Source organism: Dipodomys merriami, unplaced genomic scaffold (genome assembly GCF_024711535.1).
Source record: "Dipodomys merriami isolate MVZ:Mamm:240054 unplaced genomic scaffold, mDipMer1.0.p SCAF_4, whole genome shotgun sequence".
Classification (NCBI taxonomy): Eukaryota; Metazoa; Chordata; class Mammalia; order Rodentia; family Heteromyidae; genus Dipodomys; species Dipodomys merriami.
The window spans coordinates 7,536,594-7,556,606 of NW_027205603.1; the positions used below are offsets into that span (position 1 = coordinate 7,536,594).

The 20,013-nt window shown below is 40.3% G+C and overlaps 1 protein-coding gene across 2 annotated transcripts in view; it reads left to right on the forward strand.

The window, feature by feature from the left end:
- The first annotated feature begins 766 nt into the window (after positions 1-766).
- Stam (signal transducing adaptor molecule) overlaps positions 767-20,013 on the forward strand; it is a 50,127-nt gene continuing 30,880 nt past the window's right edge. Inside the window, exons 1-2 of one of the 2 annotated variants that reach the window (XM_069990444.1) lie at positions 767-786; positions 14,189-14,273. In XM_069990444.1, the coding sequence (XP_069846545.1) occupies positions 14,206-14,273 (68 nt within the window). In that variant the 5' untranslated portion in view covers positions 767-786; positions 14,189-14,205. Of the gene's footprint in view, positions 787-861; positions 975-14,188; positions 14,274-20,013 lie in introns of those variants that run through there. The other variant, XM_069990443.1, reaches the window with a different exon arrangement.

Genomic DNA, 20,013 nt, shown 5'->3' on the forward strand with positions numbered 1-20,013 from the left:
ATTTCTACATAATAAAGGCTATTTAAAAAAATTACCCCTGTAACGTTATGAAATCGACATTTAGAATTGCTAGCCATCAACTGCTACTCCAGGTCTCAGTTTCCCCTTTCCTTTCTCAGGTTGGGGCGTCTAATCCCGGGCGGGGGAAACTCCTTCTCCTCTGCCCTGCACGCTGCCGGGTGACAGCACCGTGAGTCAGGAGGCGTCGACGCCCTGTCATCCGTGACTCGAGCTTCTGGGATCCCCAGTAAGCGCGGTGAGGTGACCTCGGCCCGACACCCCCTCTTTGGGGCCGTAGAGCCAATTCCTTCCTGTGCCCCCGGTCCCGAAATCACACTCCTCAAGGCCTTTTTACTCAGCACACCACCCCCAAAGACTTTCCATCTCCCCTTCCGAGGACTGCAAGGTTACACCAGCCGACCACAGTAAACAAGTAGGCGCGGGGTGCAACCCGGCGCTTGGCTGGACCCACACGAACCCTCCTCTCCCTTTCTCCTCCGTCGGAGTCACTCCGGGGGTCCTTAGACGGCTTAGGCGCGCCTGAAGGACCCTATCCCTCGGAGACTCCTGGCCCGAAGGAAAAACATTCCGTCGCGGTTACACGCACGAGCGACCAGAAGCGGAGTGGGGAAGGGGACCCGCTTGGGTGGGTCCGGAGCTGGTGGGGACGGGTTCTTGTCGGGTTTGTCTCCGGCAGAGCCGAGGTCGCCTGGGTTCCCGACATGCCCCGCGCCGGGGTCCTTGTTCGCTTTGCTGTTGCCGCCGCGGCCACCGAGGTTGCTCGGGGTGGGTGAGAGGTGGGGCTGCCGGGGCGTCTGAAGGAAATTGGCCCCGGGGGAGGGTGGGAGGGGGAGTCGTTGGTTTCCCTTCTTCTCACCCCGACTCGCGTGGTGTGGAGGGGGAGGCCCCGCGGGCCTCTCGGCACGCCGTGGACATGCCTCTCTTCGCCACCAATCCCTTCGACCAGGATGTGGGTGAGTGTCTGGCCGCTCCCGGTCCCCACCACCCCCCAGGGCCGCCAGCCCCCCCTCGGGCCGACGCCGGGGCCTTGGGGTCAGCTCTTCCCTTTCTCCTCCGAGGCTCTTTAAAGAGGAAAGCTTGGCGCTCCCCCCACCCCCTTTAATTTTGAGGATTGGGACCCCCCCCCGAGAAGCTCTGCGGGGGGGGGCTGGAGCTCGGGCCGGGCTGACCCCCCCAACTTCGGGGCCGGGGGGGAGTCGCTGGGACTTCGCCTCTGGAAGACCTGGGAAGGGCTGAGGAGTTTGTACCTCGGCTCGAGTAACCAGACTGCAAGCCCCGGAGCAAAAGTTGTTTATCCCTCCCCCCCCCCCCCCCCCCCCCGCCCCGGCCAGATGCAAAGAAGAAGGAGAAGAAGAAAAGCATTGGAAAGTAGCGGAATGGTTTCCGAGGACGTCCCTGCGTTTAGAGAGGTTTCCGATCTCCCTTGTTAACGGTCCCCGGAGGCTCGGAAGAGCGCGGCGCGGCGCCGGGGTGTAGGCTAGAAGGTTGGGAAAGACGAGATAACTTGGCCCCAGCTTGTGAGCACGGGGCGAGACTGACTCGTAAGACGCCTTTCTCTCAACGCTGGGTCTCGGTGCTTTTTGAAAGGAAGCGTGGAGGAGGAGGACTTTGAAGTCTCACCCAAGTGTTGTTGTCCGCAGTGCTGAGTCTTGGTTGTTTGGGGAATGAATCTTGGGTGTTAGGGACTGCTCGTAACCGATTCAACAGGTTAGCTTCTCGGTTGGCTGGTTTGTTGTGTTTTCCTGGCCCGAAGATAATCATTGTTGGATGTGAGTTTGAGGGTGACTCGAATGCACTTCGGGATCATCTTGACACGAAAGTGTGCAATAAAAGCCAGCCAAATGTCATATTCAGGTCCTGTGAGGCAGGATTTAACAGTTCCTATTATAACTAAAGAATATAGCAGTTTATGCATCTTTATTCTTTGTGCCGCTCCTGAGACTTGAACTTAGTCTGGGCGCTGTCCCTGAGCTTATTTGCTCAAGATAAGCACTCTGTCACTTGAGTCTCAGCTCCACTTCTGGCTTTTGGGCGATTAATTGAAGGTAAAGAGTTACACAGACTTTGCTGCTTGTGCCAGCTTCGAACTGCGATCCTCAGATCTCAGCTTCCTGAGTAGCTAGGATTACAGGCGTGAGCCACCAGTGCCTAGCTGCATCTTTATTTTGGTTGAGGTTTGGATTATCATTAGAAATGGTTCAATTCAGCCTCTGCTGTCTTATAACTTGCAAGGCAATGTAGACTCTTTGAGTTCCAGTGTTTCATCTTTAAGGAAGGGAAAACAATTTTGTTCTGTGATTTAATGAAATAGTATATGTAAGAGCCCTGACTACAGTGCCTTTATATAGCAGGTACTCCACAGATGCTTATTTTTGTTGTAGTTTGCATGTCTTGATCTTAGCAGTGGATGGAACTTCAGAAATCCCCAGTAATTCAAAATAAGAAATGAATTGGCAAATTATACATAATTAGTACTTGGCACACTACATAGTGCTCATTGATCTAAGAGACTTAAGACATATGATAAACAAGACCTGGCTGCTGCTCTTAGGCAGCTTTACAACTTACTACATCCATCTCGAGGGCAGATACTAAAATAAAACAACTTGGTACTTGCTGCACCTTACTTACTTCCAGCACCTTCAGTGTCATTTTGGGGCGGCTATACTAACTGGCTACCACCTAGCCAATTGCCTTTATAGCCTAATGACTTGGTTTGTTTTTATGATGCTATGAATTGAACCTAGGGCCTCATGCATGTTCCTACTGAGTTTTTTGAACACACATCTGCATTAGATTCATATAAATTTCTTTTTTTCTTTTTTGGGTCCGGTTGTGGGGCCTGAACTATGGGCCTGGGCGCTGTCTCCCTCAGCTCTTTAGCTCAAGGCTAGTGCTCCACCACTTGAGCCACAGCGCCACTTCCGGCTTTTTTCTTTTTTCTTATGTGGTGCTGAGGATCGAACCCAGGGCCTCATGCATGCAGGGCAAGCGCTCTACCACTGAGCCCCCTTCCCAGACCTCATATAAATTTCTCAATGTCAAACCTGTTCTGTATCTACACCACTCAATTCAAGTACAGGCTCCTTCTTGCTTTCCTGCTTTTGTTTCTTCTTTCTTTCTGCATATCCTTGTGTTTTAAGGCTACCTTGGAATCCAACTGGTTATACCTGAATTATTTCCTGATTATCCTAACCTGCAGTTTCTTAGTAGCAACATGATTGATAGGTCTACATAAATATCCTTGGGTTCAGGCCGGGAAAGATTGTGGTCTGTCCTTTACATTGTAGATTTTATGTGTTGATTCATCCTCGTCCTTAATAGATTTGTGTGGTGTCCCTACTGCCTGTCACTCAAGGTTTTAAAGGTTTGTCAAAATAGCTCCCAATTGAGAGCCGAGAGCCACTGCTATATAGTCTATTGTAATTTTCATGAAAACCAGTTTAGCAGGGTTTTTTGGTTTGTTTGTTTTTTGTCTTGAACTCAGGGCCTGGGAGCTATCCCTGAGCTCTTTAGCTCAAGGCTAGTGCTCTACTATGTTGAGCCACAGTGCCACTTTCGGTTTTCTGGTGATCAAAGTCTCACTGCCCATCTGGCTTTGAACTGTGATCCTCAGACCTCAGCCTTCCGAGTAGTTAGGATTAAAGGCATGAGCCACAAGTGCCGACTTTTATGTTTTGCTCCTTACTTTGGTGGCTACATAGTGGACTCTTTCTTCCTTCCCACAAGGGCCTGTGCTTGCTAGACAAGCACTCTGTTATTTGAGTAGAGCCCTAAGTCCATTCATAGAAGGTTTTAAATAAATGGTTGTTGTTTTGTTTTGTAGGTTGTAGGGCTTGAACTCAGGGCCTGGGCATTGTCCCTGAGCTCTTTTTGCTCAAGGCTAATGTTCTGATGCTTTGAGCCACAGCTCCACTTCCAGTTTTTGAGTGGATAGGGGAGGTGAGAGTCTCTTGGGGACTTTTCTGCTTGGGCTGGCTTTGAGCTGCAATCTTACAATCTCAGCCTCTGGAATAGCTAGGATTACAGGCATGAGCCACTGGCACCCTGCAAATCAGTTTTTTTGAGTAGAGAATATGTACATTGAAACTGCTAGATTTTTTTTTTCAATATTGAAGTTTGATCTCAGAGCTGTGTGCACTCTACTGTGAGCCATGCTTGTATAGCCCTTTCAGTTGCTGATTACTTATATAACAGGATCTTCTGTCTTGGAAATATGACTGGACCTTTATCTCCCTATTTTAGGCTTCCTATCATTGCTAAATGACAGCATGTTCCACCATGCAATTCTTACATGTTTTTCTCTGCCTTAGCTGTCCTCAAACCATAATCCTCTACTATCAGCTTCTCAGGTAGCTGTAGTTGTGAGCTGCTGACACTCAGCTGACTAACCTTCTTGAATATAGGAACACTGCTTTGTTCTAGAAAAACTTAGTCATTTGTGGATTGGGAGGCAGTTCTCATGTAGCTCAGGCTGGCCACAAACTCAAGATCTTCCTGCCTCAGCCTCAAAAATATGGAGACTATGGGTATGTATCACCATACCTAGCAGGGGAAAACTTGCTTTTTAAAGTTCATCAAACTTTGTTTATGTGGATCAATTCTCCTCATGATGTGTGTTTTGAAACATCCTGAAAGTTTATGTAAGAAGCCCCTTATACTTCCAGTTTATCCTTGGAAAGAATCCATAGTCTCCCATGTTCAGTTGTTTATAGAACTACATGTAAAATACAGTATGTAGAATACATTTTACCAATATTATTTTCCAATGTATCTGTCAATTAGTATGCCAGTTATAGTAAAGCATTCCATTTAACTCATTTGTTATTTTAAATCACTTAACATTGAGTACATTTTCATGTTTTCAAAATTTACTAACCTTATTTATATACAGAATCTGTTACTCAGAAATTGACTGATTTATATAATATAGTTTTTGTTGTCGTTTTATGGTTGTTTTTTTGGGGGGGAGGGGAGGGGGAGGGTTGGGTAGCAGTACTGAGGATTGAGCTTAGGGCCTTATGCTTGGTAGGCAAGTGCTCTGCCACTTGACCGTGTACATTCAGTCCTTTTGCCTTTAGTTTGTTTTTCAGATAGGGTCTCAAGCAAGCTTCTATCCTGGATGCTATCTGACTATCATCCTACTTCTACCTTCTTGAGTATCTGGGGCCATGGCATACATCTCCATACTTTTGACTAGGATACCACTGAACTTTATTCCTCTTAAGATCTCTACCTCCAGAGTAGTTGGATACAGTTGTATGCCACATGCCCAGCTAAACTTTTCTTAAATTAAGGCAGAATGCTAGCAGTAGCTTTTTCTTGAAGTAACACATAGACATAGGATTATATTTTTAGTTGTAGTACAAGGATTTTTGTTTCATTTGTTCCCTGCTGTACTTTAAGCATGTAGACTATGTCATCAAAAAATGTTTACTGAATAAATCTCATGTGGACATATTTCTTCTAAGTTATGAAGATAATTAAAAGTCTCATTTCATCAAGTTTTCATGTATAAGTCACTGCCAGGCACCAGTGGCTCACACCTGTAATTCTAGCTACTTAGGAGGCTAAGATCTGAAGATCATGGTTTGAAGCCAGTCTTGGCGGGAAAGTCCATGAGATGCTTATCTCCAATTAATCACAGAAAAAGCTGTCACTGTGGCTCGAGTGGTAGAGCTCAAGGCTACTTGAGCCAAAAGTAGCTCAGGGAGAGCGCCTAGGCCCAGAGTTCAAGCACCAGGACGGCCCAGAAAAAAAAAAAGTCACTACTGACCTACATCTTATCAAATGAATTTTTCACCTATTTCTTTGTGGGTCACTTAAATAGTTCTCTTCAATATACTCTATTCCTGGGTTTTCAGTGCCCCAACTGCCTTCTGTTATGCTATTACCTTTTTATTTGCTGCTTCTTACAGTGTCTGAGTATATATTGGTGTTCAGTTCACAAGCTCTTCAGCACTTTTTGCTCTTGGAGTTTTGGGAGACAACTTCTTGTTAGGAATTCAGCCCTGGAATGACATGGCTTGAGTTCAAATCACAGGCTTACTCTTTCTCAGCTGTGTGCTTTAGGCTGGCTAGATAGCTATTCTGTACCTTTGCTTCCTCATTTTTAATATTAGGTATAGACAGGGACAGTAACAGTTCTTACCTTGGAGGGTTGCAAAGTGAGTTGAGTAGGTAGTTGTGAAGCATTTAGATTTTTTTTATTTTTGCTTTTCATTTATGCATTAAATTTTAAGGAAAAAAACTTACAGTCATTTTTTAAATGCCAAGAATAGTTGGGTGACTCCTAAATTTATGTACTCAGTCATAATCTGAGTTCCAGATTGAGACATCTGTCTTTTCAGCATTTCCACTTGAATTCTGGTAAGAGTCTAAAAAATTCAATTCTTAGTTCCTTTCTCCCAACCTTATGCCTTCATCCTTGATCCTTACCCAGTTCAGTAAATGACACCATGAACACTCCTTGCTAGTCAGTTCTAATGTCTAGAATTTATTAATTTCTTTTTCCTTCACACTTCACAGATATTCTGTCATTAAGAACTTTTGCTTTACTTAAAAAATATATTTAGGCCACTTACGGTGGCTCTAGTCTATAATCTAGTTTCTTGAGAGGCAGAGATTAGGAAGGTCACTATTTGGGGCCAGCCCTGACAATGTTATCAAGACCCAGTCTCAACTGTGCACCTGTCATCCAGCTGCATTGGAAGTTTTAAATAGGAGACCTTATTTGAAAAGTACCTGAAGTAAAAAGTCTGGGTGTGTGCCTTAAAAAGTAGGCCTAGCAAATTCAAACCCTGAGTTCAAAACCCCAGTACTTCCAGAATCTCTTAGTCTCTTTCTGACCCTATGGCAAGTGCTTTCCAGTAAGATTCTGTGTTGCTACAAGTCAGTTTTCATTTACAAAGGCCATTGATCTTTACAAAATCGTGAATAAAGATCACTGACATGCTCATACCCCTCTAGTAGCTTCCCATACAATGTAAAGAAAAATACAGGTTCTTTATTGTGGGCAACAGTCTGGCAATCTCCTTTCTGACTCTGTGATTGTGATCTCCATACTCTTTCTGTCATGCCAACCAGGCTTCTTGAAGAAGAAACAAGCACTCCAGGCTCATTTTGCTCTGCAGCTGTCATATGCCATTTTCTTTGCCTAAGTTACTGTTTCCCTGAGTAATGTTTTGATTTTTTTTTTTTTTTGGAGGATAGGATTTCACATTTTGCTGAGGGCAACCTTGAACTTTGCTACTCCTACCTGCACAGCTGGGATTACAGGAATTTGGCAACCTGTTTGGCGCCTCCCTAGGTATTTTAAGGCTACAGTGTCTGTCAGATTGCTCAGGACTCACTTTGTAAGAGAGGCTTTTGCTACTTTCTGTTAGAGAGAAATCCATCTTTTACTCACTCACTGCTTCCTTGCTCCATTTTATTTTTATTTATAGCCCTTGACCATCTGACATTAAATTGATTGTCCCTTGTATGGGATGTGAATTCCATAAACATGAAAACTTTTTCATTTTGATCCATAACAATTTGGAGACAATGCTTGGTAAACAGTAAGCACTCATTATTCAGTAATGAATTTATTGAACTTTCTCTAGATTATTAAAGTTGTTTCTTTTCATGGTTCTGTTACTTGAAAGATTAAAATATCAGAAAACTGAGTGTATCTTTCCTAGTCTGGTTTTTCTTTGGTAGATTTCTACTTATCTTGACATAAAATTCAAGAGATATATTTTCCCTCTTTTTTTTTTTTTTTTTTTTGAGTGGTAGGTATTGAAGACAGGACTTTCCATATGCTAGGCAAGCAGTCTACTACTCAGCTTTATCTCCAGACCTTGGCCTTGGGGTTTCGTTAGAGTCTGGTCTAGAACTTGATTTTCCTGCCTTCTTCTAAACAAATGCTGGGATTACAGGAACACACCACTGAGCCTGTTAACAAGAGGTGTCTGAATCATTCACCTGTTCATGCTAAATTAGTCTTTACTTTTATAATAGTAAATTTGTATTTTGAGTCAAACTATTTCAGTCAGGATAAAAATATCTCACTCCTGGGTTGTTATGTGGATTATTTGTAGAAACATTTGACATTCCAACTTTTTATTGCAGGGGATATGTCTCAAAGTCCTGGAACTGGCCATGTTCAAAGTATTTTGAAACTTTCCCCCTCTACTCTTTGGTGACTGGTACATTAATTGTTTACTTAATCACAATAAAGTCTGGGGGTCATCTTGATGTCTATAGTTTTTAATTCTTTACATTCCAAGCAACAAATAAATATTGTGTACTGTGTTCTCTGTGCCAGACATTCTGAATATTCCCCTCAGGGATTCTAGCTTGCTGAAGTCTGTAAGGTCTATCTTCCTATTGAATCCATCCCTCTATGCAACTGCTTGATGGGTATCTAGCATTGTACTCTTAAACTAGTGCAGAAGTCTTTAACTGTTCTTTTCCACCTGTATTCTGGGTGGCAGATAGTTACATATTAAGATTAAAATAACTAGATTCTGAAGCTTTCACAGTAATTTCAAATTCTTAGAGTCGTTTATAATTTAAAAAGTTCTAAAATGAGTTTCATTTCTGATTTATATTGGCATTTGAATCCGATAGCAATTTCTGTTTGTGCATACAGAAGCAAAGCATGTAAATTCATGGATGTTCAGGTATTTGCTAACCACTATCATACATTCCTGGATATGTATTTGGTTCAGTAACTATGAGATTATAATTAAGGTAACAGTCAGTTTATACAGGAGACTGAGGTAGGAGGCCAGTCAGGGTTACATAGTGTTCAGAACTAATCTGAGCTATATGGCAAGATCCTGTCTCAAAAGAACAAAAGGAAACAAAATGGAGATTAATAAGAAAAGTATGACAAATTTATTTGACCATAAATTTTACCTGGCAGGGGAACCATTAGAGCTCAGACTCAGGGTAAGCTATCCAATTTCATGGTTAGATTTGATGAAACATGGACAGCCATGTAGGTATAAGTTAATGATTTGACTGAGGAAGCCCTGCAAGTTGTGTCTGTTGATTCTCATTGGACCCTTTAATTGTATTATTTTTTCTGAGTATGAGATAAGACTTCTCTGGATTGAGGATCTTAATTTCTTTATGGCCAGCTCCTAGTTAGAAATCATCATCATTGTAGTAATTACCATTTTTCTAGTTTTTGTGGCCCACCTTAGGGAAGAGCAATTCTTTTTTATAGCTTACTCTTTTTTTTTGGTACTTTTTTTATTGTAAAAATTCTGTGTAGAGGAGTTACAGTTACATGAGCAAGCTAATGAGTACATTTCCTATTGAGTATTTTTGCCTCCTCCTTTGTTTTCCCATACCATCCCTTCCCTCCCACCTCCACAACTACCCCCCCACCCCTGCCACAGTTGCAAAGTTCGTTTTCAACATAGTGTTTTGTACATCTCGTTGTTACAATGAGTCAGCCTGTATTGTTATTTAAGCATTTTGTTTTATCTCTTCCCCTCCCCAAATTAGAGAAGTGTATATACAAGATGCAGGGCACTGACATCAATCAAATACTGTGGACATAGGGGTTATACCGCGGGGGGTGGGGGGGCCACATACAAAGAAACAAAAAAAATCACATTATAAATACATTAGAAACAATGGCAACAAAGAAAAAAGATATTTGTGTACCTATCTTGGGGTTCATTTTGCTTAACATCATCTTATATGGTCATATGTACATAGCTTTTGGCCTTTTCTGATTGTCCTACACATGTACTAGTTATTGCAAATAAGGGAAACCAGGGGACCTGTGTTTCTTTGAGCTTGGCTTACTTCACTTAATATAATTTTTTCCAAGTCTTTCCATTTCCTAACAAATGGGGCAATGTCATTCTTTCTGATGGAGGCATTGAATTCCAGTGTATATATATACCACATTTTCTTGATCCCTTCATCTACTGAGGGGCATCTGGGTTGGTTCCATATCTTAGCTATGGTAAATAATGCTGAGATAAACATAGTTGTGCCAGTAGCCTTAGTATGGCCTTGTTTGTGATTGTTTGGGTAAATGCCCAAAAGTGGGATTGCTGGGTCATAGGGGAGCTCTATGTGGAGTCTTTTGAGGAGCCTCCATACTACTTTACAAAGTGCTGAACAAGTTTACACTCCACCAACAATGCAGTAGGGTTCTAGTTTACTCTTTTTATGGCTTGTGCTTGAGCTAATGAGCAACAAGAGACAAAAGGCCAGGGGAAAAAATCAGAGAGGAACTGCTTTATTTGAGGTTTCTTTTTTTGAGCCCCAGCTCTGAAATCACAAATATTTTAGATGTTTTGTATTCTTACAAAAGGGATTCATTGTGTGAACAACTTGCTTTTGTAATCTTCTATATTAGAAGATTGTAAATGCCGCTATGATTTGAAAACATTGTGAGCATGTCCTTCAGGGGTTCATGGGAGAAAACTTGCCATGGTCACTATACAAGGTAGTGCACCCATTTATTAGGAAATGGAAAGACTAGGAAACTTGGAAAAAATCATATTAAGTGAAGTAAGCCAGATCCACAGAAATACAGGTCCCATGGTTTCCCTCATTTGCAATAATTAGTATATGTCTAGGATAATTTTAATTTTATTAAATGAGCAGAGAAGCTCAAAAGCTATGTACATATGACCATATAAGATAATGCTAAGTGAAATGAACCCTAAGATATGGACACAAGAAGTCTTTCTTTGTTGTTTTTAGTGTAGTTTATGTTTTTTTTTTGTTTCCTTTGTATGCTCTTCTCCCTATGGTATATCCTCTGTGGTCACTGTACTTGATTTTGGTACCCTACATCTTGTATATATATTTGTCATATTTGGGGAGGGGCAGGGGAATAACAAAACCTTGAAACAAGGACACAGGATGACCCATTGCAACAATAATACTCGTTTTTTGTTTTTGTTTTTGTTTTTGTTTTTTTTGGGTCCAGTCGTGGGGCCTGAACTCTGGGCTTGGGCACTGTCCCTCAGCTCTTCAGCTCAAGGCTAGTGCTCTACCACTTGAGCCACAGCACCACTTCCGGCTTTTTTCTTTTTTCTTATGTGGTGCTGAGGATTCAAACCCAGGCCTCATGCATGCAAGGAAAGCGCTCTACCACTGAGCCAACTTCCCAGCCCCGCAACAATAATACTCCTAAGAAACTATGTTGAAAATGAACTTTACAACTTTGGGGAGGGAAGTAGAATAAAAACAAAGGAGGGAGTAACAATGTTCCACAAAAAGTGTACTCATTCCTTATTCATATAACTGTAACCCCTCTGTACAGCATCTTTACAATAAAATAAAATTTAAAAAAGAAAAAAAAGAGATAATGCAACAGTTAAGAGACCTAGTGGAAGGCAGTTAGGTCATTGAGAGGAGCTTCATCATTGGACATAATTAATTGTATTTCTCTAGGACCCTGGTTAGAGAGTAGACTGGAGTGAGCCTAGTGCCTAAATCCCTCTGGCTTTCTGTTTTATATGCACTCTGTTCTCTTCCATGTTCACTCTGACCATTGTGCCATATACCATGAGTTCCTCATTGGAGGCCAAGAAGATGGATTTGCCTCATCTTGGACATATTATCTACACACACACACACACACACACACACACTTCTTTTTACATCAGAAATCTTAGCATATTAATCATAGTTTAAAACATTCTGGGTCTGACAATTCCAATACTGCTGCCATATATCAATCTGATTCTGCTGCTTACCCTGTCTTTCAAACTGCTCTTTTGCCTTTTAGACTGACTTGTTTTTTTTAAAACCAAAAGTCTGCATTACAGAAGAGGAAATCTTTAAGTAGGCTTTGATAATTTGATAATAAAGTATAGTGGGAGGTGAAGCATATTATAGTCCTATGGGTCTGTGGTTAGGGCTCAGTCTTTTTAGTGTTGTTTTCCTTTTTCTTTGACACAGTTTCACTATATAGCCTCAAATTCACCGTTGTCCTTCCTGCCACTACCTCTGGAGTTTTAGGATTATAGGTGTGTATCACCACACCCTATTAGCTGGGTATCAGTCTTGTAATAAGCCTGGGCCTTTTGGACTATTAACTTCACAAATATTTCTCAGTGTTTCCCCGACTTAGATGAGATAGTCTGACTAGAGTGAACTACAGTTGGGTATTTCTTTTCCTTAGGTAGAAGGCTCCAGGATTTTGGAACTAGGAGAAGAGTTTATTTCTGACAAAACTGTTGATTAAACATTAGTAGATTAGTAGAACAATTAAAAGGCCAGTTCTTGTAAAGAAGAGTGGAGTTCTACCAGTGTGGTTCAGAATACTTTCTTTTCTCCTCTCCTACCACTTATATACAGAGGGATTTTTCATCTTTGCACTGTGAGAAACTACTGTACGCCCTGAAGTAGACAGCATAGCAGTGTAGGGTTCCTCTGTGATTTGGTTCCAGTAGAACCGAACTCTCACCCTTGTCCTCATTGATCCTTCAGCAAGCAATCTGTCGTTTATATTTGCATTGTCCATCTGGGCCTTGATTCCAGGAGAGATTTCTGCTTATAGTAAATGTGATTCTTTCTAATATGTCTGTTTGTTAAATTTGAGGTCAGCAGTTTGCCCTGAGAACTTTCTCTGTGTGTGTGTGTGTGTATTTTGGTAGTGGGGCTTGAACTTAGGGCTTGGGCTGAGCTTTTTCGCCCAAGCCTATTGCTCTACCACTTTAAGCCACAGTGCCACTTCCAGTTGTCTGGAAGTTAATTGGAGATAAGAGTCCCACAGACTTTCCAGTCAGGGCTGGTTGTGAAGCTCATTGAGTAGCTAGGATTTACAGGCATGAGCCACCAGTAGTGCCCCGAGAGAACTTTCTTCTCTGAAATATTTGAACAGTTATTTTTCAGTTAACAGCCTTTTTATTTGTTTAGATTGGAGTAATGACTTCTAAGTCCCTATTAAATGCTGAATTGGAAACAAAAAGTACTTGCTGTATTTTTTGTTGATTCTGTGTACCCAGTATCTACTAGTCCAGAAAAGCTTTGCATGACCTCTAAAAAACAAAGCTTCAGTCTTACGCTTCATTGTGAAGAGGTCCTTGTCAGTACCCTTGAGCAAGAAAGGCAAAGCAGTGACCTACCTACATTTCTTGCAGCCTTGTCCATTCTCTTAATTGCAAGTCCTCTTCCTTTATTTTCACTTCCATACTTCTGTGCATTCAGTGTATACAAGAGGCTTATTCCTAAGCACTTTTTCTTACTCCTTTGATTCTCCTTTCTTGAGTCTTCTATGTGTATATATGTATGTGTATACGATATATGTATATATATTATATATGTGTATATATTATATATGTGTTTATAAAGCCTTTGAGATACTGTAGCTATTATCATGTTTACCTTGTCTATGTATAAAAATCCTTTTAAATTAAGGGAAGGCACTTAAGAGTTTAAGTTAGATGATTTAACTCAGTCTGTCATACCTCTATGGTGAGGCCAAGTTTTTAAGGCAAATGCACAAACCTTGTTTGTTTTTTGTTATTGTTTCTGTAGCCTCAACTAAAGCAACAAAACTGGATAATTGATTATCTGAAACATTCTAATAGAGATTGGCAACTAAAGCTAAGAATTTTTTGAAAATGAAAATAGTTCTTACTCTAGTATATTTGCAGATGGGATAGACTTCACTATAACAATTATTTATTTATTTATTTATTTATTTACTTACTTACTTACTTACTTACTTACTTATTATGGGTCCAGTCGTGGGGCCTGAACTCTGGGCCTGGGCGCTGCACTGTCCCTCAGCTCTTTAGCTCAAGGCTAGTGCTCTACCACTTGAGCCACAGCGCCACTTGCAGCTTTTTTCTTTTTTTGCTTATGTGGTGCTGAGGAATCGAACCCAGGGCCTCAGGCATGCAACACAAACACTACCACTGAGCCACCTTCCCAGCCCCAAACTTTTTTTTTAATAATGGAAAACCAATGGCAGATATTTTATGCTAAATAACTGAAAGGTGACTGGGGAACAGTTTTGTGACATATTAAGGTTTTACCTTCATCTTTTAAAAATGGATATGAAAATCTTATAAAGTGTTGACAATTGTTGGGACTTGATTTGAGACTTGATTAAGTTACAGGTTGGTGATTTGAATGTGATTACATAACATGATTTTTACAGTCATGTTTCTGCAATTCCTTTTACAATCTACAGAGAAAGCAACCAGTGAGATGAACACTGCTGAAGACTGGGGCCTCATCTTGGATATTTGTGATAAGGTTGGCCAGTCACGCACTGGGTAAGTGCTGAAAGTTTCAAGAATGTTTTATTCATCCTGTTTATAAAAATGAAGGACTGGGGGCTGGGAAGGTGGCTCAGTAGTAGAATGCTTGTCTTGCATGCATAAGGCCCTGGGTTCGATTCCTCAGCACCACATAAGCAGAAAAAGCCAGAAGAGGCGCTGTGGCTCAAGTGGTAGAGTGCTGGCCTTGAGCTGAAGAGCTGAGGGGCAGCACCCAGGCCCAGAGTTCAGGACCTATGACCGACAAAAAAATAAAATAAAAAATGAAGGACTGGGAGATGATGTGACTGGTATAAAGTTGATACTTCATTCCATTCTATTATTTTTCTTCTGAAATCTAGATTTTCCCACTGACTTTAGAATCATAGTGATTTCTCAGTTTCCAGGGTTCATGATTATGTCTGAGTTGTTTTCTTTGTCATGCCTGTAATGTTCTGTTGAACTGATCAGTGATTTAATCAGATTAAAAGAGATAAGGGGAATAAAAACTTAAAGTTTTTGCCCATTTGTAGAGCTTTCCATACACTTGAACAGATTAACTGGAGTGCATATGAATAATTTTTCTAATCCCTATACTGATAACATAATCAGTGTTAGTGTCTTATTTGTGTACTTTTTTGTTTTTTGTGCCAGTCCTGGGGTTTGATTTCAGGGCCTGGGTGTTGTCCCTGTACTGCTTTCTTTCTTTTTTCTTTTTTTTTTTGGTCGGTCATGGAGCTTGAACTCTGGGCCTGGGTGCTGTCCCTCAGCGCTTCAGCTCAAGGCCTAGTACTCTGCCAATTGAGCCACAGTGCTACTTCCGGTTTTCTGGAGTTTATTGGAGATAAGAGTCTCAGGGACTTTCCTGCCCGGATTGGCTTTGCACCATGATCCTCAGATCTCAGCCTTCTGAGTAGCTAGGATTACAGTCGTGATCCACCAGCACCCAGCTTCCCTGAGTTTTTTTGCTCAAGGCTTGTACTAGTACTCTACCACTTGAACCACAGAAGCTCTACTTCTGGCTTTTTGGTAGTTCATTGGAAATGAGAGTCTCACAGACTTTCCTGCCTGTGCTGGGATCACTGGTGTCCCAGCTTATTTGTATACACTTGCTTTATGCTCCATTCCTTAACTGGGGATCTAAACCCTCTGGAACTGCCTTAGGCTCTTCCTTTCCCCTTAAACACAGATGTTCCTTATGTTTTTCTTATTTTTCTTCACTTTCGAAAATTTCAACTATCAGGTATCTATCTGGGTGAAATCTATTTTTATCTCTGATTCTTTTTATCCAAGCACTAGTTCTATTGACACAGCATTGTGTTGACATATCATACTACATAACCCTCTGTCTCACTATGTAGAAGCCTGACTCTGAATCCTTTTTGCTTCTGTTAGTGACAAATTGATTCTTTGCTTGAACTTTAAATACCAGAGTCACGCTGAGTGGGCACCGGTAGCACACGCCTTTAATCCTAGCTGCTCAGGAGGCCGGGATCTGTGTTCAAAGCCAGCTCGGGCAGAAAGGTCTATGAGACTTACCTCCAATAAACCACTTAGAAAACGGGAAGTGGCTCTGTGGCTCAAGTGGTAGAGTGCTAGCCTTGAGCTAAAGAGCTGAGGGACAGTGCCCAGGCCCAGAGTTCAAGCCCCACGACCTACCAAAAAAAAAAAACCAAAACCAACCAACAACAATAAATTCACATTTATTTTGTTACTACCAAGTTCTATATTATTCTACATATATATTTTTTTAATTTATTTTTTTGGTGGTGGTGGTGGGGCCTGAACTCTGGGTCTGGGCACTGTCCCTCAGCTCTTCAGCTCAAGACTAGTACTCTACCACTGAGCAGCAATGCCATTTCTTAACTGGTCACTTTTCTTTTCCTGTGCTGTACTCTAGCTGGTGATCCCTTGCCTCCTTCCCTCCCTAGGACTGGGCTACAACCCTTCATTTCTTTGCACTCCATTGGTTTTTATTTATTCTTTTGTGTTATATTTGCAGATACTTTATAATTGGTCAGCTACTTAAGCTCAAAAGACACTCCCTTTTATTACTAGAAATATTCTCTCATTTTAAATTGGAAACCTATTAGAAATTTTGTGTGATATATGATGACGGTGTAGAGGTCAATTTGTTTTTCTTTATATGAGCATTATATATCAGAAGTATTTATTAGATATTTTTGTTTTCTCACATACTTGAAATGTAATGATCTCTAGGATTTTTGTTTTTTTTGCTTTTTTACATATTCTCTCATATGTAGAATCTGGACTTAAAAAGACTAATACAAATATAAAACAGAGACTTTTTGGCGATAGAAATCAGTGAGAGAGCAGGGAAAAAAGGAGAGTGCTAAAGGGGTTGAATATGATTGAAATATTTTTTTTTTTTGGTTGGTCATGAGGCTTGCACTCTGGACCTGGGCGCTGTTCCTCAGCTCTTTAGCTCAAGACGAGTACTCTACCACTTAAGCCACAGCACCATTTCCGTGCGCGCGCGTGCACGCGTGCGTGTGTGCGTACGTGCGTGCGTGTGTGCGTGTGTGCGTGTGTGTGTGTGTGTGTGTGTGTGTGTGTGTGGTTTATTGGAGATAAGAGTCTCAGGGACTTTCCTACCCGGGCTGGCTTTGAATTGTGATCCTCAGATCTCAGCCTCCTGAATAACTAGGATTACAGGTATGAGCCACTGGCACTCAGGTGAGTGAAATACTTTTATCGTATATTTGATAATACAATCAACTTGTTAAAGATAGATTTTTGGGAGGGGGGAGGGTGAGGGGATCATAGGGCTTGAACTTGGAACCTGGGTGCTGTCCTAAGCTCTTTTGCTCACTCCACCATTTTGAGCTTCAGCACCACTTCTGGTTTTCGGGTGGTTACTTGGGGATGAGAGTCTCTTGGACTTTCCTGCCCAACCTGGCTTCACACTGGGATCCTCAGATCTCAGCCTCCTGAGTACTTAGTTAGGTTTACAGGTGAGAACCACCAGCACCTGAGAAAGATTGATTTTTTACAAGGACCATGATTCAAGTGGTAGAGCGTTTACTTAGAAATACAGAGTCCTGAGTTTGAACCCCAGAACCAGGTCTTCAGTATGGTTAAAGTCATAGAACTTTCCTAGCAAACCTAAGACTGAGTCCAATACCATCAAACTCCAGTACCACCAAACCTTAGAAAGTTAGGTGGGTGATCCCTAGTTTTAAGAGAGTTTCCTATTGGATTTTGTTTTTACTTTTGTCAAGTCAAAGTACAAGTTCATTTTTTTACTTTTTAAAATTTAGTCCATGTGCTTTCTCTCAGGATATTTCTCAATATTTGAGTTACTGTTTGGGGATTTTAATTGAAATAACACTGAATCCAACCCCAACCCCATTTAGGAAATATTGTCAACTTTAGTAAGTTCATGATAGGTAGTTTTAGTTGTTCTTTAATCAGTTTCCTTCCCTCATTCTCATTCTCTTCTTTCAACCCTCCACAATCCTTAAGTTCTTTTATATCCTAATTTCCATGCATTTATTAGTTAATCTGCATGTATAACTCTTCATAGGTATTGTTAATAAAGAGTTGTTTTAAAAGGATTAAATAAAAATTGGTACCATTTTAATATTACTGAAAAATTTAAAAATGTTAGGTGCTCAGTAGCTTCTCATGTATAAGGTTTTTTTCTTAAGGATATTTTTACATACACAGTTGTGTTGTTCCTTTCTTGCTGTACTTAGATATTGTTATATAGGAGATGGTGGGTACTTATGGAATCATTCCTAATATGACTTGCTATTCTTATTATGGTATGCTATGTATAAAATAGAACTTACCCTAAGCACTGGTAAGTGAGCTGTTCAATGGCATTAAGTACCTTCATACTGTGACCACTGCACAGTAACTCATTCTACCCACCCAGCAGCTGCTCCTAACACTTATATTTGCTTTCATTCTTTTAAATCATCTAATGAGTAGTTGCAGAAGAATTTCTGAGGTCTGGTTTATGTTATTAGGAATGTAAATAATTTTGTTTAGAAATGTGTTGCTGGTGGTAGCATAAGAATATAGAAAAATGTTGTAGTTTGTCAGTGAGATATTCTTTGTGTTGGTGGTGGTGTCTGCCCGTGAGCTTGAACTTTGTCCCTAAGCTATTGTGGTTAAGGCTTGCACTCTACTACTTTAGTCATAGCTGTACTTTTAGCTTTTTTAGTGTTTAAATTGGAGATAAGAGTGTCACAAACCTTACTGCTTAGTCTGGTTTCCAGATTTCAGCCTCCTGAGTAGCTAGGATTTCAGGTATGAGTGACTAGTGCCCAACCAATGAGATATTTTTGAGGGTCGATGTAGTGTCGTAAAGACTGGTAGATGTAATTTGATGAGAAGGAATAGAGAACATGAGTCCTAATGATACAGATTCATATCAAGTTGTTTAAAGTAGAGAAAATATATGTATTAGAATGCAGTGTACAAAGTGATTGTGTATTAGACAACAATCTGGATTTTTAAGGATTCAGATTTGTTACCATTTGGTATTACCCTACAATTTTATCAAATGTAGAGAATAGAATAGGGTTGGTTGGGAAAAAGCATTTATATTTCAGTAATTCTCTGTGTTTTTCAATTAAAATGATTTCCTAGTAGTATATAGTAGAATTACTTAAAGCATGAATGGAATAATGTATTTTATTTTAAACATGTTTTTCTCCTCCCTTGCTTCCAGATTTCTATGAAACCATTTGTCTTATAATTGTATTTCAGAAAATCTCATGTTTTCAGAGGGAAAAGGGCGATTGTTGTGAAATTTACTTGGGTAAAACTGTGATTCAGAAATGTGGCTTGCAATGATGTGAAAAAATTCTCCTAATTTGTTAGGATTTTGAGACAAGGTCTCAATGTGTAGCTTAAGCTGTCCTAGCATTTTGATCCTTTTGCCTCAGTCTCCTAAGTGTGATGGTTTACAGTGTGTGCTCTCATGCTGTTTCTACCACTATGTCCGATAGGCAGTAACTTTTGCTTTTGTATGTTTCCATTGTTCCATTACATAAAGATGTTTTCTGTTCATATATAACTATCATACTCTATATACTGTTTTGCATTCATATCCTGTCACTCTTAAAAAATGTGTTTCATTTATGCCTATTAGTATTGGACAAACTTAGAAATCATTTTGTAGTTTAGCATCAGTTTTGGTTAGTTATATATAGAATATTTGGCACACTTCAATAATTAAACTATTAAATAAAAATTATTTCATAATTTTAATTATTATATAAATCTCAGGTAGCTGAGTAGATCCAGCCCTCTTTGCTTTAGATAGGAAAATCCATATTTTATTATACTGGACTTAAAACTCGTAAAAACCCTGAAAAATTTCAGGCTTGTCAAGATAGTCATATGGTTGTTAGTGTGCCGTTCCAGTTATGAGTAAGTAGTGAAGAATGCCAATTAGGTCATATGATAAATTGGTCTGTTTAGAAATCAAGAGAACTTTTAGACTAACAGCAGTTTTCTTTATCAAGTGTTACAATAAATTTCTTTTTTTCTGTTAATGTTGATTGTGTCTACATATGTAATGTAGTGTGGTAGTTGAATTAAGATTTATAATTGACTTCTGAATTAAATTGTGCTATTATTTTATATGTTTATTGCTGTTCCTTAGCTTTAGCTAAAGATAGTTGACCAAAAGTAGAAAGCACAATGTAACTATTTTCTTGGCTGATGGATATATTTTGGTAGTAAATCCTTGACTTTAATAGTATTTGAAGAATAAAATGAT